We start from the raw sequence: 27063 nt of genomic DNA on the forward strand, positions 1-27063 counted from the left end.
ACAAACAACCCAATTAAAAAATGCATAAAAGACTTGAACAGACACTTCTCCAAGGAAGACATACAGAGGGTCCAGAGACATATGAAAAGATGCTCAGCATCACTAGCCATCAGAGAGATGCAAATTAAAAACCACAATGAGATACCATTTCACACTAGTGAAAATGGCCATCATAAACAAATCAACAAACAACAAATGTTGGAGAGGTTGTGGAGAAAAGGGAACCCTAGTGCACTGTTGGTGGGGATGCAGACTGGTGCAGCCAATGTGGAAAACAGTATGGAATTTCCTCAGAAAACCAAAAGTGGAACTGCCTTTTGACCTGCCAATTCCACTGCTGGGATTATACCCTAAGAACCCTGAAACACCAATCCAAAAGAACCTATGCACCCCAATGTTCATAGCAGCACAGTTTACAATAGCCAAGTGCTGGAAGCAACCAAAGTGCCCATCAGTAAATGGATGGATAAAAAAACTATGATACATTTACACAATGGAATACTACACAGCAGAAAGAAAGAAGGAGCTCCTACACTTTGTGACAGCATGGATAGAACTGGAGAGCATTATGCTACGTGAAACAAGCTAGTCAGTGAGGGACAAATACCATAGGATCTCACCTTTAACTGGAACCTAATCAAGAAAACAAACAAGCAAGCAAAGTATAACCAGAGACATTGAAATTAAGAACAATATGACAGTAACCAGAAGGGAGGTGGGAAGGGATAATGGGGGGAAGGGGGGAAGGATTTTCAGGAACAACTATAAAGGACACATGGACAAAACCAAAGGGGGTGGAAGCAAGAGAGGGAGGTGAGGATGGCTGGGGTGTGGGGGGGAGTGGTGGTGGGGGTAAATGCAGACAATTGTAATTGAACAACAATAAAATAATATTTTTAAAAGATGAAAGCATGGGTAAACAGAGCTCACCTCCCTGCACAATCACAGAAAAATTACAGAATTACAACTGAAATTAGAAGTACAACAAAATCAATCAGAACTGTCAGAAAGTCAAGCTGTGTGGAAGTCAGATAACTAAGTAAATAAAGAAACCACATTTGTCCAGATGGGTAGGAGGAATGGAGGGGAGGATACACAGAGGCACAGAGAATTGGAAACACACAGAATGCACATGTGGTGGATAAAAATTGAGAGGGATATCTCAGGAGTGAAGGATCCCAGCCTAACACCAGATCACCCAGCCCAGGGGTCCAGTGCCCAGAAGAGAAGTCCCCATAACTTCTTGCTGTAAAAAAATGAGTGGCAGTTGGGTTGGTAGAAGAAACTGGGATTCTCAGTCCTTTCCTCTTAAAGGGCCTCACAAAACACAGTCTTACTGAAACTCAGTCCCTCTGGGCTCCAGCATTGGGGCAGCAGCTTGAAGGGCACAAGTGGCATAAAAGGAGGAGCTGAAGCATCTGGCATTAGGGTGAGAACTGGGGTCAGCTTCCTCCTGGACAGAACTGCTGGCAGCAGACATTGTTCCTTTTTTTGAGCCCTTTCCCATATAAAACTATATTGTGATGTAGTGGCACCATATCTGAGACTTCATCAACCTGGTTCACACAGTTTTCCCAATGCTGGTGATTACCTAAGTCTATGCCCCATCTAAATTAAGGGCTCACCAAGCTGTTAACAGTGGCTTTTCCTTATCAATGGCTTAGGTAAGTGCAGACTTCAGACCTCCCTAAATCTGCCAAAAAAAGCTGCATATGAGCCCAACCCCCTTACCTCTTACTAAGTGTCTCCAGGAGTGGCACTACCAGCAGCCATGTGCAGATTGCTTTATAGCTTACATCAGGGGGCCCCAGACAGGATACAGGTGGTGGCTGAACTTGGCCTGTACCACTTGAGAAACCCCAGAGACTGTGCACCCAGTGGACAGTTACAGACTACATTGGATCACCACCACCTCTATAAGCCATGAGGGTAGTGGTTGGTGGCCAGTGGTCACAGTCAGTCCTACCAACTGACTGGCCTGGGTAAATCCCTCCCATTAATCTACTGAGAGCTATCAAGATTCAACTACAAGAGGAGGGAGTACTGAGCCAACATGGAGGGTGCACCTTGAGTACCCAGCTTGGGTAATAGGGGAGGCTGAGTCACTGGACCTTACAGGACAACTACTACATTTAGGTCACATACCAAGACAAGGAGTCAAAGCAGCTCTACCTAATACAAAGAAACAAACACAGGGAGGCTGCCAAAATGAGGAGACAAAAAAACAGAGCCCAAATGGAAGAACAGATAAAAACTCCAGAAACAGAGCTAAACAAAATGGAGATAAGCAATCTTATCAGATGCAGAATCCAAAACACTGGTTATAAGGATGCTCAAGGAACTCAGAGAGTTCATCAACAACATAAAAATAACCCAATCCGAAATGAAGGATAGACTACTTGAAGTAAAGAATAATTTATTGGGGGAATCAACAGTGGTGTGGATGAAGCTAGAATCAAACCTATTATTTGGAATGTAAGGAAGCAAAAGACATCTAATTAGAACAGCAAAAAGAAAAAAGAAACCAAAAAAACAAGGATATGGTAAGGAGCCTGTGGGATAACTTCAAGTGTACCAAAATTCTCATGACAGGGGTGCCAGAAGGAGAAGAGAAAGAGCAAGACATTGGAAACCTATTTGAAAAATTAATGAGAGAAAACTTCCCTAATTTGATGAAGGAAATAGACATATGACTTTAGGAAACACAGAGAAACGCAAACAAGATGGACAGAAGGAGGACCACAAAAAGACACATCATAATTAAGTTGCCAAAGGTTAAAGATAAAGAATCTTTAAAACAGCAAGAGAAAAGCAGGTAGTTTCCTACAAAGGAGTTTATATGAGACTACTGCATGATTTTTCTAAAGAACCTTTGCAGTCTAGAAAGGATTGTCAAGAAGTATTCAAAATGTTGAAAAGCTAGAATGTACTACTCTATCCAGCAAAGCTATCATTTAATTGAAGGGCAGATAAAGTGCATCCCAGATAATATAAAGCTAAAGAAGTTTATCATCACCAAACCATTATTATGTGAAATGTTAAAGGGTCTTATTTAAGAAAAAGATCAAAACTATGAATATTAAAATGGCAATAAATACATAAGTATCAACAATTGAATCTAAAAAGCAAACAAGCAGAACAGAAACAGGATCATGGTCCAGAGATCCAAGATGGCAGAGGAGTAAGTAGAAGCTACACTAATCTCCTCCAAAACCAATGTGGAATTGCAATTAAATTGTAGAGAAATCTTCCTGAATAACCAACTGAACACTAGCTTGAGAAAAGCCTTACAACCACACACAGAAGAAACCACTTCACCACAATGAGACTGGTAGGGTGTGCAGAGAAGGAGCGTAAGTACTGGCTGGGCTCCCATGGGTGGCAACTGAAGTTCCAAAGGGATATTTCAGTGCCTGGAGCATTCCCCTGAGAAGTGTGGGGTCTAAATCCTAAGCTGGGCTCCCCAGCCTATAGCACCAGAGCCGGTAAGGAACACAAATAACATCCATCTGTGAAAAGCAGCAGGGTTTCTGTCTGCCAGAAAGAGACACCTGTACACTCAGAAAGCCTTGTAAAGGCCCAATGCACAAAATTTTGTTTACAGCCACTACCCTGAGCTCCAGTAGATAAATAATTATAGGCCAATATCCATGATGAATATAGACGCTAAAATCCTCAACAAAATATTAGCAAACCGAATACAGCAATGCATCAAAAAGATCATACACCATGATCAAGTGGAATTTATTCCAGGAATGAAAGTTTGGTACATTTGCAAATAAATAAATATGTTTCATCATATAAACAAAATGAAGGATAAAAACCATGTGATCATATCAATAGATACAGAAAAATCATTTGATAAAATACAGCACCCAATTATTATAAAAATTCTCAGTGAAGTGGGACTAGAAGGAACATACCTAAACATAGTAAAGGCCATGTATGATAAACCCACTGCCAGCATCATACTCAACGGGAAAAACTACAGGTTCCTTAAGATCAGGAACAAGGCATGGATGCCCACTTTCACCTCTCTTATTCACATAGTACTGGAAACTCTAACCACAGCAGTCAGACAAGAAGAAGAAATAAAAGGCATCCAAATTGGAAAGGAAGAAGTAAAACTGTCATTATTTGCAGATGACATGATACTGTACATAGAGAACCCCAAAGATCCCACCAAGAAACTACTAGAACTTATAAATGAGTTCATTAAAGTAGCAGGATACAAAATTAATATCCAGGTATCAGTAGCATTTTTATATGCCAATAACAAATTAACAGAAAGGGAAATCAAGAAAACAATTCCATTTGCAACTACTTCAAAAAGAATAAAATACCTAGGATAAACCTAACCAAGGCTATAAAAGATCATTTACTCAGAAAATTATAACACACTGAAGAAAGAAATTGAAAAAGATAATAATAAGTGGAAGCACATACTGTGTTCATGGATTGGAAGAATTAACATCATAAAATGTCCATATTACCCAAAACAATCTATAGACTCGACACAATTCCTATCAAGGTTCCAATGACATATTTCACAGAACTAGGACAAATATTTCAAAAATTTATATGGAATCAAAAAAGGCCCCTTATAACAACAGTGATCCTGAGAAAGAAGAATAAAATTGGAAGAATCATGCTACCTAATATCAAACTATACTATAAGGACATAGTAATCAAAACAGGACGGCACTGGTATGAAAACAGACACATAGATCAATGAAACAGGATAGAGAGCCCAGAAATAGCCAATTAATATTCAACAGGAAGCAAGCACATACAATGGGCTAAAAATAGTTTATTCATTAAATGTTGGACAATTGGACAGGTACATGCAGAAAAATGAAACTAGACCACCTTTTTATGCCAAACACAAGAATTAATTCAAATGGATTTAAAACTTAAATGTTAGACTCTAAACCATAAAAATCTAAGAAGAAAACATAGGCAGTATAATCTTGGACATTGCTCATAACAGTATTTTTTCTGATATTCTCCTCAGGCAAGGGAAACAAAAGAAAAAATAAACAAATGGAACTATATCAGACTAAAAAGTGTTTGCACAGCAAAGGAAACCATCAACAAAACAGAAGGGCAACCCACTGAATGTGAGAACATATTCACTGATGCATCTGATAAGGGGTTAATATTCAAAATTTATAAAAAATCTTACAAAACTCAACACCAAAGGACAAACAATAAAATTTTTAAATGGGCAAAGGACCTGAATAGACATTTACACAAAGAGGACATACAGCTGGACAAAGACATATGAAAAGATTCTCAACATCACTAATTATCTCAGAAATGCAAATTAAAACCACAATGAAATACCACCAAACTTCTGTCAGAATGGCTGTCATCAATAAGTCAGTAAGGAACAAGTGCTGGCGAGGATGTGGAGAAAGGGGAACCCTTTTACACTATTGGTGGGAATGTAAATTGGTGCAGCAACTGTGGAAAACTGCAGTTTTCTCAAAAAAAAAAAAAAAAAAAAAGAACTACCTTATGATCCTGCAGTTTCACTTCTGGGAATTTATCTGAAGAAACCCAAACACTAAATCAAAAGAACATAAGCACCCCTATGTTCATTGCAGCTTTATTTACAATCACCGAGATTTGGACGCATCCCAAGTGTCCATCAGTAGATAAGTGGTAAAACAACTGTGGTCTATTTACATAATAGAATACTGCTTGGCTGTAAAAAAGAAGAAAATTTTACCCTTTGCCATAGTATGGATGGACCTGAGAGCATTATTCTAAGTGAAATAAGCCAGTCAGAGAAAGACAATACCATATGACTTCACTCATATGTGGAATCTAATGAACAAACTGAACTAACAGGCAAAATAGAGACAGACTCAGAGATAGAGAACATGATGACATCTCTGGGGCAGGAGGTGGTATGCAGTAGAGGGATCAAGCAAAAAGAAAAAATGACTCATGGGCATGGACAACAGTATGGTGATTGCTGGGAGGAAGGGGATGGTTGGAGGTGGAAGAGGATATAAGGGGGATAAATGGTAATGGAAAGAATACAATAAAATATAAATTTTAAAAAAGGAAACACAAAAAGTAAAAACTAGAAACTAAGAAACTATAGGAATGTTTGCCCATTCAAGGTGGGTCAGGAGAGGGACAGAAAAAGCAGAGGATGGGAACAGTATACATGTTGATATAATATATAAATTTCTATCTGTTTATACGGTTTTAAACCCGAGTTCAAATTGATGTCCCTAGTTCTAGTTTGACACTACAGAGTTCTTTCCAGACTCTCCTTTTCCACATACATAGCAAAGTTCCTGTGAGAGAGGAGTCACTCCCTTTTCCTCAATGTTTACTTATTTGCTGAATCTTAGGATACATGAGAAGCTGTTTCAGAAACTTGAACTCCTGCCACTATTAGTGACACACTAGCTACAGCTTAAGACTTTGTTTCCAGTTTTATTGTATGAGTATAAAGATAAAATTCTGGGTTCAGGAATTACTTGTTAGTCATTTTATTTATCTTTTTCACTTAATTATGTTATTAATTTGAAATGTAGTTAGGTTCCTTTCATTTCTTTATTCTATTTTGTTTTATGTACCACCTCTTATATTTTTATTTTGTGGCAATAGACAACATAGTCAAAACTATACAAATAATTATACTCATCTCCCTATCTCTTCTGTTCCCACTCCTATACATAAATATTCTCATCAGTTCCTGATTGACTCTTCCTGTGTTTATTTCTGCTCAAATGGGCAGACATATGTATATTTTATTTCTCCTTTATTTTACAAAAATGTAGCATGCTATAATTGCTCTTTTACCCATTGCTTTTTTCCATTTAACAATATATCCTGATGTTTCTCTATATTGATTCATAGATAACTTTGTTGGTTTTTTTGCAGTTGCAAAATACTCATTTGCATTGATGTTCTGTAGAGTTTCCTGTAGGGGTCCTAGAATGAGGTATCGGTGATGCGTCTCCTAAATGCCACTGAATTCTGTACCTCAAATGGCCAAAATGTTATGTTTTTTAAAATAAACTACAATTAAAAATTAAAGAGAAGGTAATAAGTAATTTCTGCATAAAGCACAGAAAAGAATGATAGAACAATAATAATTTATTTTTTAAATTTTTTTGTAAAGACAGTATTTAAAGACCATATTAAAAAAGTAAAATTATTCTTTACTAATTTCTTACTATTTTCCTCCTAATATTGATTTTTTAAAATTTTTTATTGTTATTCAATTACAGTTGTATGCCTTTTCTCCCCATCCCTCCACCCCACCCCAGCCGAACCCACCTCCCTCCCCCACCTCCACCCTCCTCAATGATTTTGTCCATGTGTCCTTTATAGTAGTTCCTGTAATCCCCTCTCCCCACTGTCCCCTACCCATTCCCCCCTGGCTATTGTTAGATTGTTCTTAACTTCATTGTCTCTGGTTGTATTTAGAACAATAATAATTTATGAATAATAACTTAAGAGAAAGGAGATTGAATAACAAAATATATATTTAATCAAAAGAAAGATAATCAATATGAGACAGATGTGTCAAATAAAAACCTAGTAATACAGAAAATATAAATTTAAATGTTATGATTACATTAGATGTCAATGGATAAAATTCTTCAGAAATAAAATAATTGTTGCTGTGTATAAAAAGAGCAAACTCCTACTTTACAGTGTTAACAAATACCTTGCAAATATAAGGACTTAGAAAAGTTTAAAGTGATGGAAAAGAAATACCATGTAAATACTAACCAAAAGAGTACAAACCACACACACAAATATAAAGACCAGATATAAGGTACCTATACCAGTGTGAGAAGTACATAGGTGTTACGGTAGGACCACTTGCTACCAATATTATAAACAGTTATAATAGCAATTGTAAATAGCTTTGTTTATAAGAAAGTAGTAGTCCATCGTATAAATGTACCATAGATTGGGGTTTTTTTTAAGTCAGTCTCTTCTTAAAAGCCTTACTTTATACCACATGCCAATTTTCATACAGAAAATATTCTGATCATGGCTGATTGCAGTCTGCCAACATGATGTCACTGGAAGTACATTGGGAAGACATGCGCACAATCAGCTTGAAGCCAACAAAGCCCGCATTAAAGAATCGGTTCCAAAAAGAAAGTTCAGCAGGAATGGATCGTGGTGTTACATCAGCGTGTCCTCAATAACATAGTATAAAAAGTACATAAGCAGAAATGACATATCTAAAAGAAGAAAAGGACAAATCCACAATTATAATTCTGCAGCATATTTAACATAAGATTTTGCATGTTGCTTATAAGAGATGATAAGAAAAATTGTCAATTAGGAATGAAGAATTATTAACAATCCAAGTAGCAAACGCAACCTCGTTGACACATTAACAACACTAATACATGACAACAGAGTGGATATTCTCTTAAAGTTGTATGGAGACGTCTGCCTTGCAGTAATGTTAGGACATGTACCTCACTGTGCTCTTGACTGTAATAACGGATTTAGTGATTTCCACTTAAATAAGTTAACCCTGTTGACAAACATTTCTAAGGCCTGCTTTATATCTGTGTTCCTCAGGTTGTATATGAACGGGTTCAACATGGGGGTAACTACCGTGTACATAACCGAAGCAATGATGTCTTTGGAATCCCATGATGAGGACAAAAAGTAAATACCAGCAAGTGTCCCGTAGTATAAAGACACCACAAGGAGATGGGAGCCACAGGTAGAAAAGGTTTTCAAGAGTCTCTTAGTGGAGGGAGCCCTCAGGATGATGGTCCCTATATGAATATATGAACCCAAAACAATAACCAAAGGCAGGGAATAAAGCATTCCTCCCTCCACAAAGATGACCAGCTCATTGAGGGAGGTGTCTGAACAGCTGAGCTTCAGGAGCACAGTGAGGTCACAGAAGAAGTGGGTGACAGTATTGTTGGCACAGAAGGACAGTCGGACCAAGAGGAGCGTATGCAGCAGTGCATGGTCACAAGCAATAATCCAGGAGGCAGCCACCAGCAGCACACACAGGCCCTCCCTCATGATGGTGGTGTAGTGTAGAGGGTGACAGATGGCCACATACCTGTCATATGCCATCACAGCCAGAAGGAAATTGTCAAGACTACCAAAAAGTATGAAAAAATACAATTGAGAAATGCATCCCACATAGGAGATGGATTGTTGCTGAGTCTGCATGTTCATGAGCATCTTAGGGACAGTGACAGATGACAGAGAAATGTCAGAGAAGGCCAAGTGGCTGAGGAAGAAGTACATGGGGGTGTGCAGGTGAGAGTCCATCCTGATGAGCAGGATGATGAGCAGGTTGCCCAGCACCGTGGTCAGGTACATGCCCAGGAACAGGGTGAAGAACACACCCTGCTGCCCTGGCCTGATGGGCAGCCCCAGGAGGAGGAACTTGGACACGCTGCTCTGGTTCTCAGGCCTCATGCTGCTTTTCTGTCTGCTGGAGACAAAGGAGGTTAGGGAATCTCAGTAACCTAGAAAAATAACCAGGGCCATCACATCTCATACTGTAATTTTCTGGGAATATCATGAATTTTTTCTACACATTTATTAATTTGTTAGACATATAAAAGTATGCATCTTCACTGTGTCCCAGTCTGGTTCCCGGAAGTCATTGAAACCCAGCAGCAGCCAACAAGTGTGCATTGCACAGAAGCAGGGGTGTTCACTGTTTCATTCAGCCAATATTATTGAACACTGAGTCTCTGTCGGGACCACTAGTAAGGACTAAGATGCCGCAGCGAACAGGGAAAACAAGGTTCCCCTTTCTAGGAGTTTAGATCTGAATGAGCATGGAGGGATAATTTGTACACCTGTCCAGTGAATACATAATTCACTGCAGCAGAATTGGAAGATGAGCCCAGAAAGTGGGAACAGTTGTGTCTGCCTTAAGTAAACATGAGACTCCAGTGCTGAGGAGATGTTGGAATGACGTGACACTCTGCCTGTGAGCCTGCCAAGTCCCAATAACACACAGCTGTAAACTCAGAACTCTAGAAATTGGTGGCCATTTAAAGCCACTTGATGCCACAATAGCTCCGAAACCAGAAAGTCCACAGACTGTCTTTCATAACAATGCTGAATATTTTGGTGAACATCTGGGTACTGGACTAAGGATTTTACCTGTGTTTCCTAATTAAATCCACATACCCTACTTAAATTCCCAGAATTTCGACCTCTTCACAGCTGCACTAAGAATTTGTGGTCTTTCACCTATTTGAGCTTTAAGAAATAGAAACATAAGTGGTACAAATTCTATAGGCACACAACAGCAGGGTGGGGGACAGAACGGCACACACGTATGTGTGTATCTGTGTCTATATTACATGTGATATATAATGTATGAACTTGATTCATATATTTTTTATAGTTGATAATCCCAGTTTTAGTTTTTTATAGATTTTATTTATTTATTTTTAGAGAGAAGGGAAAGGAGGGAGAGAGAGGGGGAGAAAAACATCACTATTCAAGAGACACATAAATTGGTTGCCTCTCACACGCCCCCTACCAGGGACCCAGCCTGTCCTGACCAGGAACCGAACCAGCAACCTTTCAGTCCACAGGCCAGCCTGTGGTGTGAGCCACACCAGCCAGGGCCTTCTGTTTTCTATGAATTAAAAGTTGCCATGTATTAGCTATGTCCCATACGGGGTTCAGTGTAATCCATCTGTGTGATCAGACGCATCCTCAGAACCCTTTCACATGGAAGCTTCCCATTTGTTGGGGAGCCAGACAGGATATGAGCTGTGAGGGCCCAAAGTTGTCCGTACTTTTCTTAGTCCTCTTACTGGGTAATTCCATTCCTTCTTTTTAATATACTTTTAGACTGTGAAAAAATCTCTGTACATGAACTTCTGTTTATGCAATAACTATTTACTGAGGGCCTCTGTAAGATTCACAAGGCAAATGTAATCCTTCCCACCTTATGAATGTGGAAAATGAGGCCTAGGATTAAAGTAACTTGCCAAGGTCTCACCACCATTTGATGGTGATTCTGCCCAATACATTCACACGGCAGGATGCCTGGAGGGGTTTTCTTTGTTTGTTTTTCCTGTTTTCTTTCTTGGACCTCAAGGTTTAATAAAACTAAAGGTTTGCAAAATTCTGGGCATACTCAGGTACATGAGAATGATAGCCGATTTGTTCTAAGAAACAGGGAGTTGCTTAGAGTTTGGTTACTTGAGCTAATGGTGCCCCAGAATGAGAACACCTAAGGAAACACTTAAGGTCATGGATGCAGACCACACACACACACACAGTGCTGATTTGTGAATTTCAGTTACCTGTGATCGAATTCCCACACTAAAGGAAAGAGAGCCAATATGTGGCTCAGCTCCTAAGCATTCATATATTGGGATGGCCAAAAAGTCCGTTATGTTTCTTCTATAAAGTAAAAGACATTTTTTTATTTTTGCCAATAACTTTGTTGATTTGGATATTTTCAGTATGTTAGCTATCTCTTGCTATTGGCTTCTAGTGTGTAGAGGCCAGTGGTGCTGCTAAGCATCTTCCAATGCATAAGACAGCCCCACAGCAAAGAATTATGGCTAAAATGTCAGTAGTACCAAGAAACTTTGCAAACCACTTCTGACACGTTCGATCAGTCACAGCCCCTTCTCCGTACATTGCACAAGTCTTTTGTGTGTGTTTCAGTTGCATTGTTACCTTCCTTGAAGTGATAAAACATACTATGCTGAAAATGTTGCGTATTTTCTCCCATCTTCAGTATTAAATGGCTGCACAAAAATTCATCAATTTTGACAAGCATTTTAAAAATGCACGTTGGTATGACAGCTGTCACAGTGCAATCTAACAAAATTCTTTCTAATGAAGTTAAAGACAACTAAGTACAGTGAGAGCCATCTTATGGAAAAAACCAAATGAACATTTTGGCCAACTAAATACATATATCCAAGTCATAAGTGACACACAAAATGAGACATCAGAACACACAATGATGGATGATTCACCTGCAAACACACTGGCAATGCACATCAACACACCTGACTCATGACACACCTGGTAAACGCTCAACTCACCACATATACAAAACTCAGACACTACACACACATCACCAAAACCACACCAACCACAAAAAATTCAAAAATATCACAAGAAACACACACAAACAGCACATGCACACCCAGCCACACACTCACCACAACAAGCAGCACACACCCTCCTATTAATAATGAGGGCATGCTTCCCCCCCTTCTACCCGTCCCTTTCTTGGGAGAAGGCTGTCATTGTGGGGCAGTTAAGCCTATTCAGTCACAGGCACACTGATTAAACTACCACCAACACCCCATGCATGTGGTAACAGAAACATGGTAACATACCTACAAACAGAGTAAACAAAAAAATACACCTTCCTGCTCTCACACACCAGGGTGTCACCCACAGACACAGCTCACACGTGCATCAGCACACACTGCTAAGCAGAGGTGTGAGCCCTCTCTGACCTGACCTTGGCTCCTGTGGGGTTGGGCATCTTCCTGTCCAGCACCAGAGCCAGCAATGTCACCTCTGCTGCTCAGCTGTGATGCAAGTACTTACAATCACAGGCATGAATCAGGAGTCCCTAATCACATGCCAGGAGTCTTAATAACTTGGTGTGCATGGGCTAAAACAGGGCCTGGTTAGGTCTGCCTCAGGAAAAGAGTCTGAGTCAGATAGAGAGCACACATGCAACTCTCAGACACCATGTACACATGCAGGCACACACAAACACAGAGCCATGGACACAGACTCTCATATATGAACCTACTAGCACACAAGCAGATATGTCTCCAGGTGCAGACATCCAGCCCCTCTGACCTGTGCTCGTCTTTGGTGAGTTCAGACACCCACTCCAGACCATTCCCACCTCCTCAGGGCAACACAATTGAAGGGTTTTGTTCACATAGAGAGGAAATATCTGGGGCCTTGGCATTTCCACAGACTTTCATTTTGTTTAAACAGCCCCAGAGAAATGACTCAAAAATAACCCTTACTAATGAGAGACTGACACTCAGTCCCCAAGCTTCTGGCTGATTTCTGCCTGCCCCTTGGGAAGCTGTGTGTCCAAGAGCCAGAGGGCTGGAGTCCTAGGGGACAGCGTCCCTGATTCCAGTGATGCCTGGACTCCTTTCTTCTTGGGCATTGTGCCAGTTGGGACAAGATTTTTCAACTTTTTATTTGGAAATGACTTTAAAGATATAGAAATGTTATAAAAATGGTATCAAGAATTCTTGGAAAGGCCTTATCCTGATTCCCCAATGGTTAATGTTTTACTATGTTTACCTTCTGTGTGCATGTGTGTATTAATGTATGTTTGCTTCAGGCTTAGATTTTCAGCAAATATACCACAATGCATATTATTAGAAACCATATCATATTAATTTTCCCAATGACTAGTGTTTTTATCCTTGATCAAATGGCTAAGGTAGTGTCTGCCAGGTTTCTACTGCAAATTTACCATTTTTTAAAGTTACTATTTTAACCTTATAATAAATGGGTATGATTTGGGTAGATAGTTTGACACTAAACAATCATAGCTTTTTCCATCTTAACTTTTCACTGACAATTTAATATCCACTGGTGATTCTTACAAGACAAAATTTTGCAAATGCGGTCACCAAGTGGTGATTTTTCCAATTCTATCATTTCTTATATTTTTATTAATTGTATTTTATTATAAGAAGGAACTTCTCCTTCCTCCCCACACATTTCCATCCCTCCTACCCTCCCTCCTTCCTTCCTTCCTTTCCTTCCTTTCCTTCCTTCCTTCCTTCCTTCCTTCCTTCCTTCCTTCCTTCCTTCCCTCCTTCCTTCCTTCCTTCCTTCCTTCCTTCCTTCCTTCCTTCCTTCCTTCCTTCCTTCCTTCCTTATTTATTATGGACTCATGGTTTCCTCTTCTTTGAGTTATAATCCAACCATTTAATTCATTTTGAAGCTTTAGGTGTCTTCATTGCTTACAAACATTCTAAATGATCTCAGAGAGCCATGTAGGAAATATGTGTAAAAGAAACAGAAGTAAAAACTAGGAACTAGGAAACTAAAGGACTGTTTACCCCTAGAAGGTAGATCAGGAAGAATGAGTGATGGGAACAGTGTAGATGTTGACATAAAACATAGAAATTTCCATCTAGTTATAATTTTTAAAACCCATGAGTTCGAATTGATATCTTCAGTTCTAGGCTGACACCATAGAGTTCTTTCCAGCCTCTCCACTTCCACTCACATAACACTTTTCCTGTGAGAGTAAGGCGTCACTTCCCTTTTCCTCAATGTTTACTTATTTGCTGAATCTTCAGATACAGGGGAAGTAGTGTCAGAATCTTGAGCTCATACCACTTGTAGTGACAAACTAACTACAGCTTAAGACTTTCTTTCTAGCTTTTTCTTTTTATTGTGACAGTACATAGACAAAAGACCATGGAATCGGCCTGGACTTTCCTTTGGGAGAAGGCGGCCCCCAAACTCTTGCTGTGATGCCAAACACATACCTTATAAGAGATGACGAGGAAGTGAAAAGTGTTAATTAGGAATAAAGAATTACAAACAATCCAAGTAGCAAACGCAACCTCATTGACATATTAACAACACTAATACATGACAACAGAGTGGATATTCTAGTAAACTTATATGGAGATGTCTGCCTTGCAGTAATGTTAGGACATGTACCTCACTGTGCTCTTCTCTGCAATAAGCGGATTTAGTGATTTCCACTTAAATAAGTTAACCCTGTTGACAAACATTTCTAAGGCCTGCTTTATATCTCTGTTCCTCAGGCTGTAGATGAAGGGGTTCAGCATGGGGGTAACAACCATATACATGACTGAAGCAATGATGTCTTTGGAATCCCATGATGAGGACAAAAAGTAAACACTAGCAAATGTCCCGTAGTATAAAGACACCACAAAGAGATGGGAGCCACAGGTAGAAAAGGCTTTCAAGAGTGCCTTAGTGGAGGGAACCCTCAGGATGATGGTCCCTATACAGATATATGAGCCCAAAATAATAGCCAAAGGCAGGAAAGAAAGCATTCCTTCCTCAGCAAAGATGACCAGCTCATTGAGGGAGGTGTCTGAGCAGCTGAGCTTCAGGAGCACAATGAGGTCACAGAAGAAGTGGGTGACAACACTGTCAGCACAGAAGGACAGTTGGACCAAGAGGAGCGTGTGCAACAGGGCAACGCTACAGGAGATGATCCAGGAGGCAGCCACCAACAGCACACACAGGCCCTCCCTCATGATGGTGGTGTAGTGCAGAGGGTGACAGATGGCCACGTACCTGTCATATGCCATCACAGCCAGAAGGAAATTGTCAAGACTACCAAAAAGTATGAAAAAATACAATTGAGAAATGCATCCCACATAGGGGATGGATTGTTGCTGAGTCTGCATGTTCATGAGCATCTTAGGGACAGTGACAGATGACAGAGAAATGTCAGAGAAGGCCAAGTGGCTGAGGAAGAAGTACATGGGCGTGTGTAGACGAGCATCCATCCTGATGAGCAAGATGATGAGCAGGTTGCCCAGCACCGTGGTCAGGTACATGCCCAGGAACAGGGTGAAGAACACACCCTGCTGCCCTGGCCTGATGGGCAGCCCCAGGAGGAGGAACTCGGACACGCTGCTCTGGTTGTCCCTCCTCATGGTCCTCTGTCTGCTGGGGTGAAAGGAAAGTGAAAAATGTCAGATATTTGTAAAGTGTAATTATGGCCACCACAGTAGGGTTACTTATTTTCTCATGGTAAAACCAATAATACCTTGCATTTATATCATTGGCTAGTGCTTCCAAAGCAGGCATCACACCCTGAATGCCCGGCATGATTTCTTTCAAATGAAACCAGAGCAAATTCATTCTTCTTATTTTTTTTAATCAACCAGGTTCCTGGCACTATGCTAATAATTGGAGATGCAAGAATAAATGGGACACACAGGACCTCTTCCCTTAGCTCACCAATCCTCTGGGAACCTTGTCAGAGGACTGACTAAAGGTGAGCAATGCAACCAGATTCCCTGTGCTGCCAGTCTGGCCTCACCACTTTCTAGGCAGATGACTTGACCAGCCGAATCTCTCATGGCCTCACGCTGTAGGTCTATAATGTGAAGATACCAATATCACACATTCGTAGAATTAATAAAAGAATTCTAATTCAAGACACATCAATGTCTGGGAACAGTGCCCTATATAAAATAAACACAAAGTTTTAGCTTAGCCATTGTTTATATGACGGGGTAGCTATCCAAAGAAAGCCAAGATGAAATGCAGGAATTTAATCAACATGAGATGTATGAGAGTTCGGCACGAAGGGTCAGCTGGTGCTGACTGACCTGAGCTCTCACCCTCTTGGGGGGAGTTTCTGAGCTCATAACTGTCATTGGGGTAAATCCCCTCACTGGTGGTACATGTCTTAGTCCATGTTCATCTGTTTGCCAAAAAATGAACATTACTTCAGCTCATTCATCCCGTATAATCTGGTGCCTCAAAGTGGGCTCAGAAATGAGTATTCCTAGACAGCAAGACTCCTGAGATCTGAGATCTGGCATTGAACACTGGGGACACTGAAGCATGGGAAGTGCCTATTAGAATTCACAGTTACCTACTTGACCATCACTCTTTCCCAGTACTGATGTTCACATTATTAATAATTGGCATTTAATGAACACCATGTCAAGCAAATACATTTTCACATTGTTGCCCCATTAAATTTTCAGCAATCCTAGGAGGTAGGTGTTATTAAAACTTCATTATATACATAATCAGAAAGAGCGAGGACCTTAGTAATTGCTATGGTCACAGTTCTCTCCTGTGTCTTAAATTACATCCTTTAGTTTGCAAATGGTTGCATGTGCCTTCAGTTTCAGTCAACCGACAGAGTTTATTCCATGTCTGGGAAGCAGAGAAGACAGTGAGTTGTTGTTGTTGTTGTTTCATTTACTATCAGAAGTAGTGAAATAGCTTACAGAATTCCACATAGACATCGCATAGTGGGACCTGGACTCAAAGGTAGATTTTGTGATCCTCTTTTCACTAGGAAGAGAATCCACCCATTTCTTCCCAGGGGAGGAGAAACATTGAATGAAAGTTAAATGTTAAAATATGCACATGCTTGGGAGAGGAACTTGATGTGAACATTGTTGTGTGAGTAGCTGACCGGGTAAGGATCCCAGGAAGTAACTGGGATCTCCAGCATCTCCTGGACAAACCCAATTTGAAGGGAAGGGAACAGTACAGAGGTGATGCCAGATTCATTCAGTGCCATGAGTGAAAGAGGAGACTGGGGACATGTTCCGTCATAAAGAGGAGAACCTGCTACCTGGAGGTTTGGGAGAGAGTGTTTGGATGGGCCTGATTTTCCTGTCTTTGTACCAAGTCTCGTCTCCTGAGAGGTTAGGAAATGGACAGTCAGCTGGCTCGGCCTCACAAGGCTGCAGTTTCCTAAGTGCTGGCAATGTGCCCTGAACTGAAGCACCTACCAGCAAGATTCTATAGTGATTAAAATTATTCCCATTTGACAGTGGAGGCTGATGGGCAACACAGGCCGAAGCTAAGGCCACAAAGCTATTAAGTGGGAAAAAGTACCAAGAGATTTTGCAGACACCTACATCAGAAATGAGCATTTAGTGTCTAAACTATGTAACAAAATTGCAGAAGAGCATCAAAACTACTGGGTTTCCAGGGGACCTCCTGTGTTATTTCGGCCACCAAAAGATTTTCAAAATGGGATTTTTTGGAGCTGCCTTGTGGATTCTGGTCTCTAGCAAGTAGGCAGTCCAAATGTATCAAAACATATTTTAGCATTTTTTAAAATCTAGGTCTTAAGTCTCTATCCTACACATCTTCTAGGTAAAGGAAGTCAAGGTGTGAGTTTGTTACACACAAAAGCACTGACACACTTTCACAGCCACACACCTACCAAAGGAGACATATAGACTTCTCTGTCCCTAGCTTATACTCAGGGTAGGTAAATAGAGTCCAATTCTGTGAGACAATGTCACAGAGTCTGTGCAAAACTCACACAACATACACTCTCACACGTATAACACAGTGCACAGAGAACTATCAAGCATCCCCCACCACACACATTGTAGTCACCAGCAGCCACACATATTCAAATAACAGGTAATGTCCAAGGTCTTACAGATACACACGAGCAACAAAACAGAAGGAGAATAGGGGCTCACATCACGGAAGAAGTTTCCAGCCTCCCTTGATTTACATGGGTCCTTGCTGGAAGCATTCAGTGTGTGAGTCAGCAACACACACACACAAAGTCATACAACACACACACAGCTGTGCCGATTTCTGGGCCCCTTCCTATGTCTACTGGCACTATGATTCTGATACCTTGTGCTTTGTGCTGTGACCCGGATCCTCACTTTCTGTGCCGCAGACTCAGGACTAAAGGACCGTTAGACCTTCAGGACTAAAGGACTCAGAGAGCAGACCACAGTGCCACAGTGGTCTGAGGACCATTGCCAACTTTCATGTCTGTTCATCAGCTTCAAAACAACAGACAGAAGTTCTCCTTTTACCCATAGAGATCCCAGAGGGAAACATCCCCAAGTCCCTGACTAGAGCAGCAGTCCACTTGGGATAATTGCCCAACTCCTCCTGGGCCCTTGGGAAGGAGCCTGTTTAGGGTCCAGAGGGCCTGAGGTGCAACTGGAGTCACAAGAGAGTGTCCTTAATGTCAGTGATGCCTCGGGCTTCTGGTCAGATCTCCAGATGGGAAGCAGGAGGGGCCCAGGTGCCCGTGGCATCTCGTCATGATTCAGCTTCTCTGCACAGGCAATGTGTGGGCTTCTGCAGACTCCCACAACAGGACACAGGCATCTACTGGAACATAAAGCCCCTTAGAAGGAGCTGCTCTCCCTACTTCTCTATAGGGTCCTGAAGGGTAGGGTCTGTGCCTTGTCTTGGGGTGAGGTGATTGAGTCTATGTGCCCGGGGCTCCCCCCACCATGTGCTAAGGCAGCATACCTGAGTGATTTATCGAAGTTCTCTGAGACTTGGGTTCTTCAAAGTGGAAATAATAATAATAGTCTCCATGTGAGCTTGAGGGATGGTAAGTGAGCATGTAATGAAAGACTACTAAGTGTTCAGGGTCATTGTCAATGTCTGTGTATCCCTAGGGATCAGCTGTGACTCAAATAGGCACTTGGTAATACAGAATGAATTCATTTGTTCATTCATTCACTCATTCTCTTAAATAATTATTAAGGTTCTCACAAAAGTAAGACAGTGATATATACTCTGGACACATAGCAGTGAATAAAATAGACAAATTCTTCTTGAAGAACACACATGAAAGTGTAAGGGGTTCAGAAAAAATGTATGTGAAATAAATGATGGGTAAATGGCAAAAATTGCTGGGATAAAATAAAATTCAGGTCTGGAGCTGGGGAGAATCCTAAATATGCATCAACAGATGAACGGGCAAAATAGCAGTGGTATATCTATACAGTGGAGTACTACTTGACAGTAAAAAGCATGAACTGATGAGCAAGAGAATATAAGATATATTGACACATATTACAACATAGGTGAACCTCAAATGCTTATGCCCAGTGAAAGAAGGCAACAATAAAAGAATATGGTCTCTATGGTTCCAGTTGGAGAAACTTCTGGAAGATGCAAACTGATTGATGTGAACAAAACAGATCAGTGGTTCCCTGGGTGCCAGCTGGGAGCAGTGAAATGGGAGCAGGAGTAGGCTTGAGGGAACTTCATGATCCTGACAGCTTGTAGTGATGGTTTCATCGGTCTGTACCTATGCCCAAACTGGTCAAACTGTATGCTTCAAATATACAAAATCCATTGTATGTCACACATACCTCAAACAAGCTGGGTGTTTGTTAAAGAAACAGTAACAAAATTAAGTATGCTTATGTTATTCCTCTGTCGAATACCTTCCAGTGGGTTCCCAAATTACTCAGACTGAATACCAAAAACTCTAGTATGGTGGTCAATTTTATGTGTTAACTTGGCTCGACTGTGGTACTTAGATAATTGGGTCAAACATAACTCTAGATGTTTCTATGAAGGTTTTCTCATTTTGGATGGGATTAACATTGCAATTAGCAGACTCTGAGTAAAGTAGACAGCCCTCTGTCTTGTAGGAGGACCTTATCCAGTCAGTTGAGGGCAATAGGAGAGAGGCTGACTCCCCCAAAGAAGAGACAGTGTTGTCAGCAGATGCCTTTAGTCTCAAATTGCAATTTCTTCCCACGTTTGCAGTCTCCCGTTCATTCTACCCTGGGGACTTTGGACTACCGCCCTCCACAATTGCATGAACCAATTCCTTAAACTAAGTTTCTCTTCCTGCACTCACGTGTGCACACACACACACACACACACACACACACTATTGGTTCTACTTATCTGGAGACCCTTGACTAATACACCTGTTGATAGTATGACTGTTAAATGCCCTACAGATCTGGTCTCCTGATATCTCTAAACTTACCACCTACTGTCCCTCCCAGACTCAGCCCTGTCCATCTCCAGAGCCCCCCTCAATGATCCCATAGTGGGCCAGGCACCATCTCACCTCAGAGCATCTAGTTACTGATTTTCGTGCTTGGGATGCTCATCCCCAGAGATCCCTATGGCTCGCTCCCCTGTCCTCACTAAGGTCTTTGGATGTTACCTTTCCAGTGAGATCTACCTGAGCCACACATGTAAATGATAAACACTCCCAGCACTCTTGCCCCCCTGCTTTTTTTCAGTTACAGTTGACATTCAATATTATAATAGTTTCAGGTATACAGCTTACTGGTTAGACAATTATATAACTTACAGAGTGATCCCCCTGATGAGTCCAGTACCTATTGATACCATACAGAGCCATTACAATATTATTGACTGTATTTCCTCTGCTGTACTTTACATCCTTGTGACTATTTTGTAACTGCCAATTAGTACTATTTTAATCCCTTCACCTTTCCCACCCATTCTCCTAACACCCCTCCCATCTGGCAACCATCATCTTGTTCTCTGTATCTGTGAGTGTGCTTCTGTTTTTTTGGTTGTGGTGGTTTATTTTGGTCTTTAGATTCCACATGTAAGTGAAATGATGCGGTCCTTGTCTGACTGTCTTATTTCACTTAGTCTAATACCCTCTGGGTCCATCCTTGGTGTCACACAGGGTAAGATGTTCTTCTTTTTGATGGCCATCTTGCTCCCCCTTTTTACGTTTCCTTTATTCATAGCAGTATTGATCTACAAGCAAAACTTACAGATTATTTCTTTATTTCCAACCCCATACCCATCCCAGGTAGTGCTTACATTCTAGTAAAGAAGCAATGACAATAAAGGAAATTAGTAAAGTTTATGGTGTGTTAGAAGATTAGAAAGTGCAATGAAGACAAAGGAGCCTGATGAGTGGAGGCAGGAGGGCTGGGACATAAGTCCTACACCGGGATGGGTTTGTGGGTCTTTTTAAAAATCTGTATTCACAGAACTAAGATCTCCTGGCACAGCGTAGCCATGCAACAAATATTATGTGCATGAATTAGGAATCCATGCATTTAGCTTTTTCCTATTAGATGTGGGAGCTCTCACCCTGACCGCTGTGGCTCAGTGGGTTGGGCATAGTCCTGAAAAACAAGGGGTTGCCGGTTCAATTCCTGGTCAGGGCACATGCCTGGGTTTCGGGTTTGGTCACTGGTCAGGATGCATACAAGAGGCAACCAGCCAATGTTTCTCACACCGATGTTTCTCCCTCTCTCTTTATCCCTCCCTTCCCCTCGCTCTAAAAATAAAAAAATAAAATTTCTTTTTATAAAAGGAATGAGAAATGGAAGCTCTCACTTTGGGAACAAGACAATAATCATTTTCCCAGACTACCATTAATCAGAGAGACCTAGCCTGATCTCACCACAAAAATCCAACTTAGAGGCAAAAATCACAGTTGCCTATGGAGTACTCCCCTGTTATGCTTTTGTCACAGACACAATCAAATTCAATTTATTTAGATTTTAGGAAACCATCAAAAGCATTTTATTAACTATGTACTACATTAAAATGGTACATGTACTAGACTTTATTAAACTAAACTTTAGAAACTTGGCTGAATATTTGTAGTTTTGGGAAACAATAGATAAGAAAGGGGAAATAAGGAAGTGATTTACATCTCATTTACTTCAACAAACAGAAACTGAGTTATGATTAAAAGTCATACTACCTTTTCTTGAAGAGGGTTTTTTCTTAACTCTCAAAACAATATTGCACAAAACTTAAACTGGCTTTGCTCGCAGGGCCAATTGTTCCTGTCATTATAGACAAAGTGAGGTACTGTAGCACACTTGGGAATTTGCCCTCTGCCACCTGGGAGTCAGAAGCCCAGCCACATTTCATACTTGTAATCTTAGCCTAAAGCTACACTCGTTTTATCTTTTAGAAGGAAGCATAAAGTGCAGGTGCCATTTTCCTTTTGAGGAAGGTAGTTGGTGTGCTTGTGATCTTAGCAAGTCTTTCATCTCTTCTCAGCAACAGAACACAACAGTGTGAGCTATTTAGGACGATCACTCCATGCCTGACTAATAAGGAGTTTGAAGATTACAAGTTGAATGTGTGTTGTGGGAAATGCCGTATTTTGGATTATGGCAGAATGAATGGATGACAAATATGACTAAAGTAAAAGGGAGTAGATCCAGTAACGACAGTCAGGAGGATGTTAGAGACACGGGTGGTCAACACGCCATTTTTCAGGATGTCCGACAAGGTCACGGTGTGATATAAGAACACAATCAGGTGATTCTCACCTGGCAAAAAAGATACTTTTTCTGAAAAGAAGTCTCAGAGCCATTTTCATGTCTCTGTTTCTCAGGCTGTAGATGACGGGATTTAACATGGGGGTGACTACAGTGTACATCAGAGGGACAATCATGTCCTTATCAGTGGAGTTGCTTGATGAGGAGGAAAATTACAGAACCATAATTGTCCCATAGAAGAGAGACACCACAGACAGGTGGGAGCCACAGGTGGACTGGCTTTGCAATCCCTTTGGTAAGGGGACCCTCAGGATAGAGGCTCCAATGTGGCCATAACAAACCAGGATGCCACTCAATGGAAAAGTGACAGCCATAACCCCTTCAGTGAATATGACCACCTCATTGACAGAGGTGTTTGAACAGAGCAGGTTGAGTGGAAAGGAGAGGCTACACAAAAAGCGGGGAATGATGTTGTCAGGACAGAAGGACACCCGGACCAGGAGGAGGGTGGGTAACAGGGCACTGCCACAGGAGAAAATCCAGGAACCAACCACCAGCAGCACACACACCCCCTCCCTCTTGATGCTGGTGTAGTATAGAGGATGACAGATGGCCACGTACCTGTCATATGCCATCACTGCCAGAAGAAAATTATCAATGCAACCAAAAATAAATAAAAACACAACTGAGAAATAAACCCTGAATAGGAAATGAAGAAGTGATGTGTCTGCATGGTTATCAGCATCTTAGGGACAGTGACAGATGACAAAGAGACATCAGAGATATCCTCAATGTTTACTTATTTGCTGAATCTTTGAATACATGGGAACTACTTTCAGATTCTTGAACTCATACCACTGTTAATGACACACTAACAACAGCTTAAGACTTTATTTCCATTTTCTTTTGTTGTGAGAGGGTATAGAAAAAATTCTGTGTTTAAGAATTACTAGGGTACTTACATTATTTTCTTCTTTAATCTCATTATGGTATTGATTTAAGAGGTAGTTAGGTTCATTTGTCTTCTTGATTCTATTTTGCTTTATGCACCAGCTCTTCTATTTATTTTCTAGGGCACAAGACAACATGGTCATAACTATGCTAATACTTCTACTCATCTCCCCATATCTTCTGTCCACCGTCTCTGGGTAAACCATCTCATTAGTTTCTGATTTATTCTCCCTGTGTTTCTCTTTGCTCAAGTGGACAGTCATATGTGTATTTTATTTCCCCTTAATTTTTACAACAGTTCAGTGCTATACGTGTCCTTTTGCACATTGCTTGTTTCCATTTAACAATATACCCAGATGTTTCTCCATATTGATTCATAGATACCTTTGTTTTTCTTTTTTCACAGTTTCAAATTACTCAATTTCATTGACGTTCTGTAGAGTTTCCTGTAGGGGTCCTAAAATGAGGTATTGGTTATGAGTCTCCTAAATGCCACTGAATTGTGTATCTTAGAAGGCTAAAGTAGTACCCAAAGTCGTGTTTTGTATATTAAACATTACTTTAAAAAATAGAAAGAAAGAAGTAATCTCTACATAGAGCACAGAAAAGAATTACAAAAATAATAATGATGTATGATTAATAAGGTACTCGAGGGGTAATGGAATATCAAAGTATGTATAATTAATCAAGAGGGAGGAAGACAAGAGAGAATAAATGTGAAACAGGTGTATCACATAGTTTTCTGGAAAATATAAATTCAAATACATTATGATTATTTTAGATGCCAATTAGAAATAGCTCCAAAAATAACCATTGTTGCTGCACATAAAAAGAACAAAATCAGGCTTTACATACGCCATTGACAAAAGGACACCTCACTGACAATTTGGACACAGAAAAGTCTTAACATGATGGAAAGGAAATTCCATGTAAAACCTAACATGAGAAAATCTGCATCTTTACTACATATACTAATGTAATACCTATATCTCTATCTGCATATGCATATTTGTCTATAGATATAAAATGTCAACATTAATATGAGCAGGAGATAAAGTACTAAGCAGGTCCTATTGCTACTAATATCTCCTCATTTTAAATGAAGTTGTGTACTTTAAATGCATTTTTAAAAAGTCTGTCTCTCTTTGGTTGAAAGTTTTGTCTTGTACCACATGTGAATTTTCATAGTATAATTATTCTGATCATGGCTGAATGCAGTCTGCCAACATGATGTCATTGATGAGTTGGGAAGACATGTGCACAATGAACTTGAAGCTGACAAACAGCAGCATAAAAGATTCAGTTCAAAAAAAAAGGCAAGTTCACCAGTAGCAGATCATGATGCTAAATCAGAGTGCCCTCATAATACAGTATAAAAATACATAAGCAAAACCTGACATATCTCAATGGAGAAAAAGACAAATTCATAGTTAAAATTGTGCAACAGGTTTTGCAAAGATTTTGCATATACCTTATAAGAGATGATAAACAAGTGAAAAGTATTATTTAGGAATAAAGGAGTATAAACAATCCAAGTAGCAAACGTGACCTTGTTGACATATGAACTTCTTTAACCCTGTTGACAAACTTTCTAAGGCCTGCTTTATATCTCTGTTCCTCAGGCTGTAGATGAAGGGGTTCAGCATGGGGGTAACTACCGTGTACATGACTGAAGCAATGATGTCTTTGGAATCCCATGATGAGGACAAAAAGTAAACACCTACAAGTGTCCCGTAGTATAAAGACACCACAAGGAGATGGGAGCCACAGGTAGAAAAGGCTTTCAAGAGTCTCTTAGTGGAGGGAGCCCTCAGGATGATGGCCCCTATACGCATATATGAGCCCAAAACAATGGCAAAAGGCAAGAATAAAAGCATTCCTCCCTGCGTGAAGATGACCAGCTCATTGAGGGAGGTGTCTGAGCAGCTGAGCTTCAGGAGCACAGTGAGGTCACAGAAGAAGTGGGTGATGGTATTGTTGGCACAGAAGTATAGTCGGACCAAGAGGAGTGTGTGCAATAGGGCACCGCTACAGGAGATGATCCAGGAGGCAGCCACCAGCAGCACACACAGCCCCTCCCTCATGATGGTCGTGTAGTGTAGAGGGTGACAGATGGCCACGTACCTGTCATATGCCATCACAGCCAGAAGGAAATTGTCAAGACCACCAAAAACTAGGAAAAAATACAACTGAGAAATGCATCCCACATAGGGGATGGATTGTTGCTGAGTCTGCATGTTCATGAGCATCTTAGGGACAGTGACAGATGACAGAGAAATGTCAGAGAAGGCCAAGTGGCTGAGGAAGAAGTACATGGGCGTGTGCAGACGAGCATCCATCCTGATGAGCAGGATGATGAGCAGGTTGCCCATCACCGTGGTCAGGTACATGCCCAGGAACAGGGTGAAGAACACGCCCTGCTGCCCTGGCCTGATGGGCAGCCCCAGGAGGAGGAACTTGGACACGCTGCTCTGGTTCTCAGGCCTCATGCTGCTTTTCTGTCTGCTGGAGACAAAGGAGGTTAGGGAATCTCAGTAACCTAGAAAAATAACCAGGGCCATCACATCTCATACTGTAATTTTCTGGGAATATCATGAATTTTTTCTACACATTTATTAATTTGTTAGACATATAAAAGTATGCATCTTCACTGTGTCCCAGTCTGGTTCCTGGAAGTCATTGAAACCCAGCAGCAGCCAACAAGTGTTCATTGCACAGAAGCAGGGGTGTTCACTGTTTCATTCAGCCAATATTATTGAACACTGAGTCTCTGTCGGGACCACTAGTAAGGACTAAGATGCCTCAGCGAACAGGGAAAACAAGGTTCCCCTTTCTAGGAGTTTAGATCTGAATGAGCATGGAGGGATAATTTGTACACCTGTCCAGTGAATACATAATTCACTGCAGCAGAATTGGAAGATGAGCCCAGAAAGTGGGAACAGTTGTGTCTGCCTTAAGTAAACATGAGACTCCAGTGCTGAGGAGATGTTGGAATGACGTGACACTCTGCCTGTGAACCTGCCAAGTCCCAATAACACACAGCTGTAAACTCAGAACTCTAGAAATTGGTGGCCATTTAAAGCCACTTGATGCCACAATAGCTCCGAAACCAGAAAGTCCACAGACTGTCTTTCATAACAATGCTGAATATTTTGGTGAACATCTGGGTACTGGACTAAGGATTTTACCTGTGTTTCCTAATTAAATCCACATACCCTACTTAACTTCCCAGAATTTCAGACCTCTTCACAGCTGCACTAAGAATTTGTGGTCTTTCACCTATTTGAGCTTTAAGAAATAGAAACATAAGTGGTACAAATTCTATAGGCACACAACAGCAGGGTGGGGGACAGAACGGCACACACATGTGTGTGTGTATCTGTGT

General features: G+C 40.8%; 4 protein-coding genes across 4 annotated transcripts; all 4 read right to left on the reverse strand.

Annotated features, from left to right (window-relative positions):
- Positions 1–8472: 8472 nt before the first annotated feature.
- LOC139440703 (olfactory receptor 1J4-like) lies at positions 8473–9444 on the reverse strand. The gene has a single exon (XM_071220694.1). The coding sequence runs from the start codon at positions 9442–9444 to the stop codon at positions 8473–8475; it is 972 nt and encodes a 323-aa protein (XP_071076795.1).
- A 5162-nt stretch (positions 9445–14606) lies between these two features.
- On the reverse strand, positions 14607–15659 carry LOC139440764 (olfactory receptor 1J4-like). The gene has a single exon (XM_071220798.1). It carries the CDS (start codon positions 15657–15659, stop codon positions 14673–14675), a length of 987 nt encoding a protein of 328 aa, XP_071076899.1. The 3' UTR covers positions 14607–14672.
- Positions 15660–21900: 6241 nt separating this feature from the next.
- On the reverse strand, positions 21901–24046 carry LOC112306286 (olfactory receptor 1J4). The gene is given in 3 exon segments (XM_053916766.2): positions 21901–23400; positions 23403–23525; positions 24031–24046. Coding segments are annotated over 3 exon segments (765 nt in total). The 3' UTR covers positions 21901–22774.
- On the reverse strand, positions 22925–26167 carry LOC139440232 (olfactory receptor 1J4-like). Its single transcript, XM_053920945.2, has 2 exons — positions 25150–26167; positions 22925–23796 (listed from the first exon to the last, which is right to left on the reverse strand). The coding sequence occupies exon 1, from the start codon at positions 26165–26167 to the stop codon at positions 25181–25183; it is 987 nt and encodes a 328-aa protein (XP_053776920.1). The 3' UTR covers positions 22925–23796; positions 25150–25180.
- Between the last annotated feature and the right edge of the window lie 896 nt (positions 26168–27063).

Source organism: Desmodus rotundus, chromosome 1, assembly GCF_022682495.2.
Source record: "Desmodus rotundus isolate HL8 chromosome 1, HLdesRot8A.1, whole genome shotgun sequence".
NCBI lineage: Eukaryota > Metazoa > Chordata > Mammalia > Chiroptera > Phyllostomidae > Desmodus > Desmodus rotundus.

Coding starts and splice junctions, on each gene's coding strand:
- LOC139440703 (XM_071220694.1), bottom strand. CDS start 9,444: ATGAGGCCTGAGAACCAGAGCAGCGTGTCCAAGTTCCTCCTCCTGGGG.
- LOC139440764 (XM_071220798.1), bottom strand. CDS start 15,659: ATGAGGAGGGACAACCAGAGCAGCGTGTCCGAGTTCCTCCTCCTGGGG.
- LOC139440232 (XM_053920945.2), bottom strand. CDS start 26,167: ATGAGGCCTGAGAACCAGAGCAGCGTGTCCAAGTTCCTCCTCCTGGGG.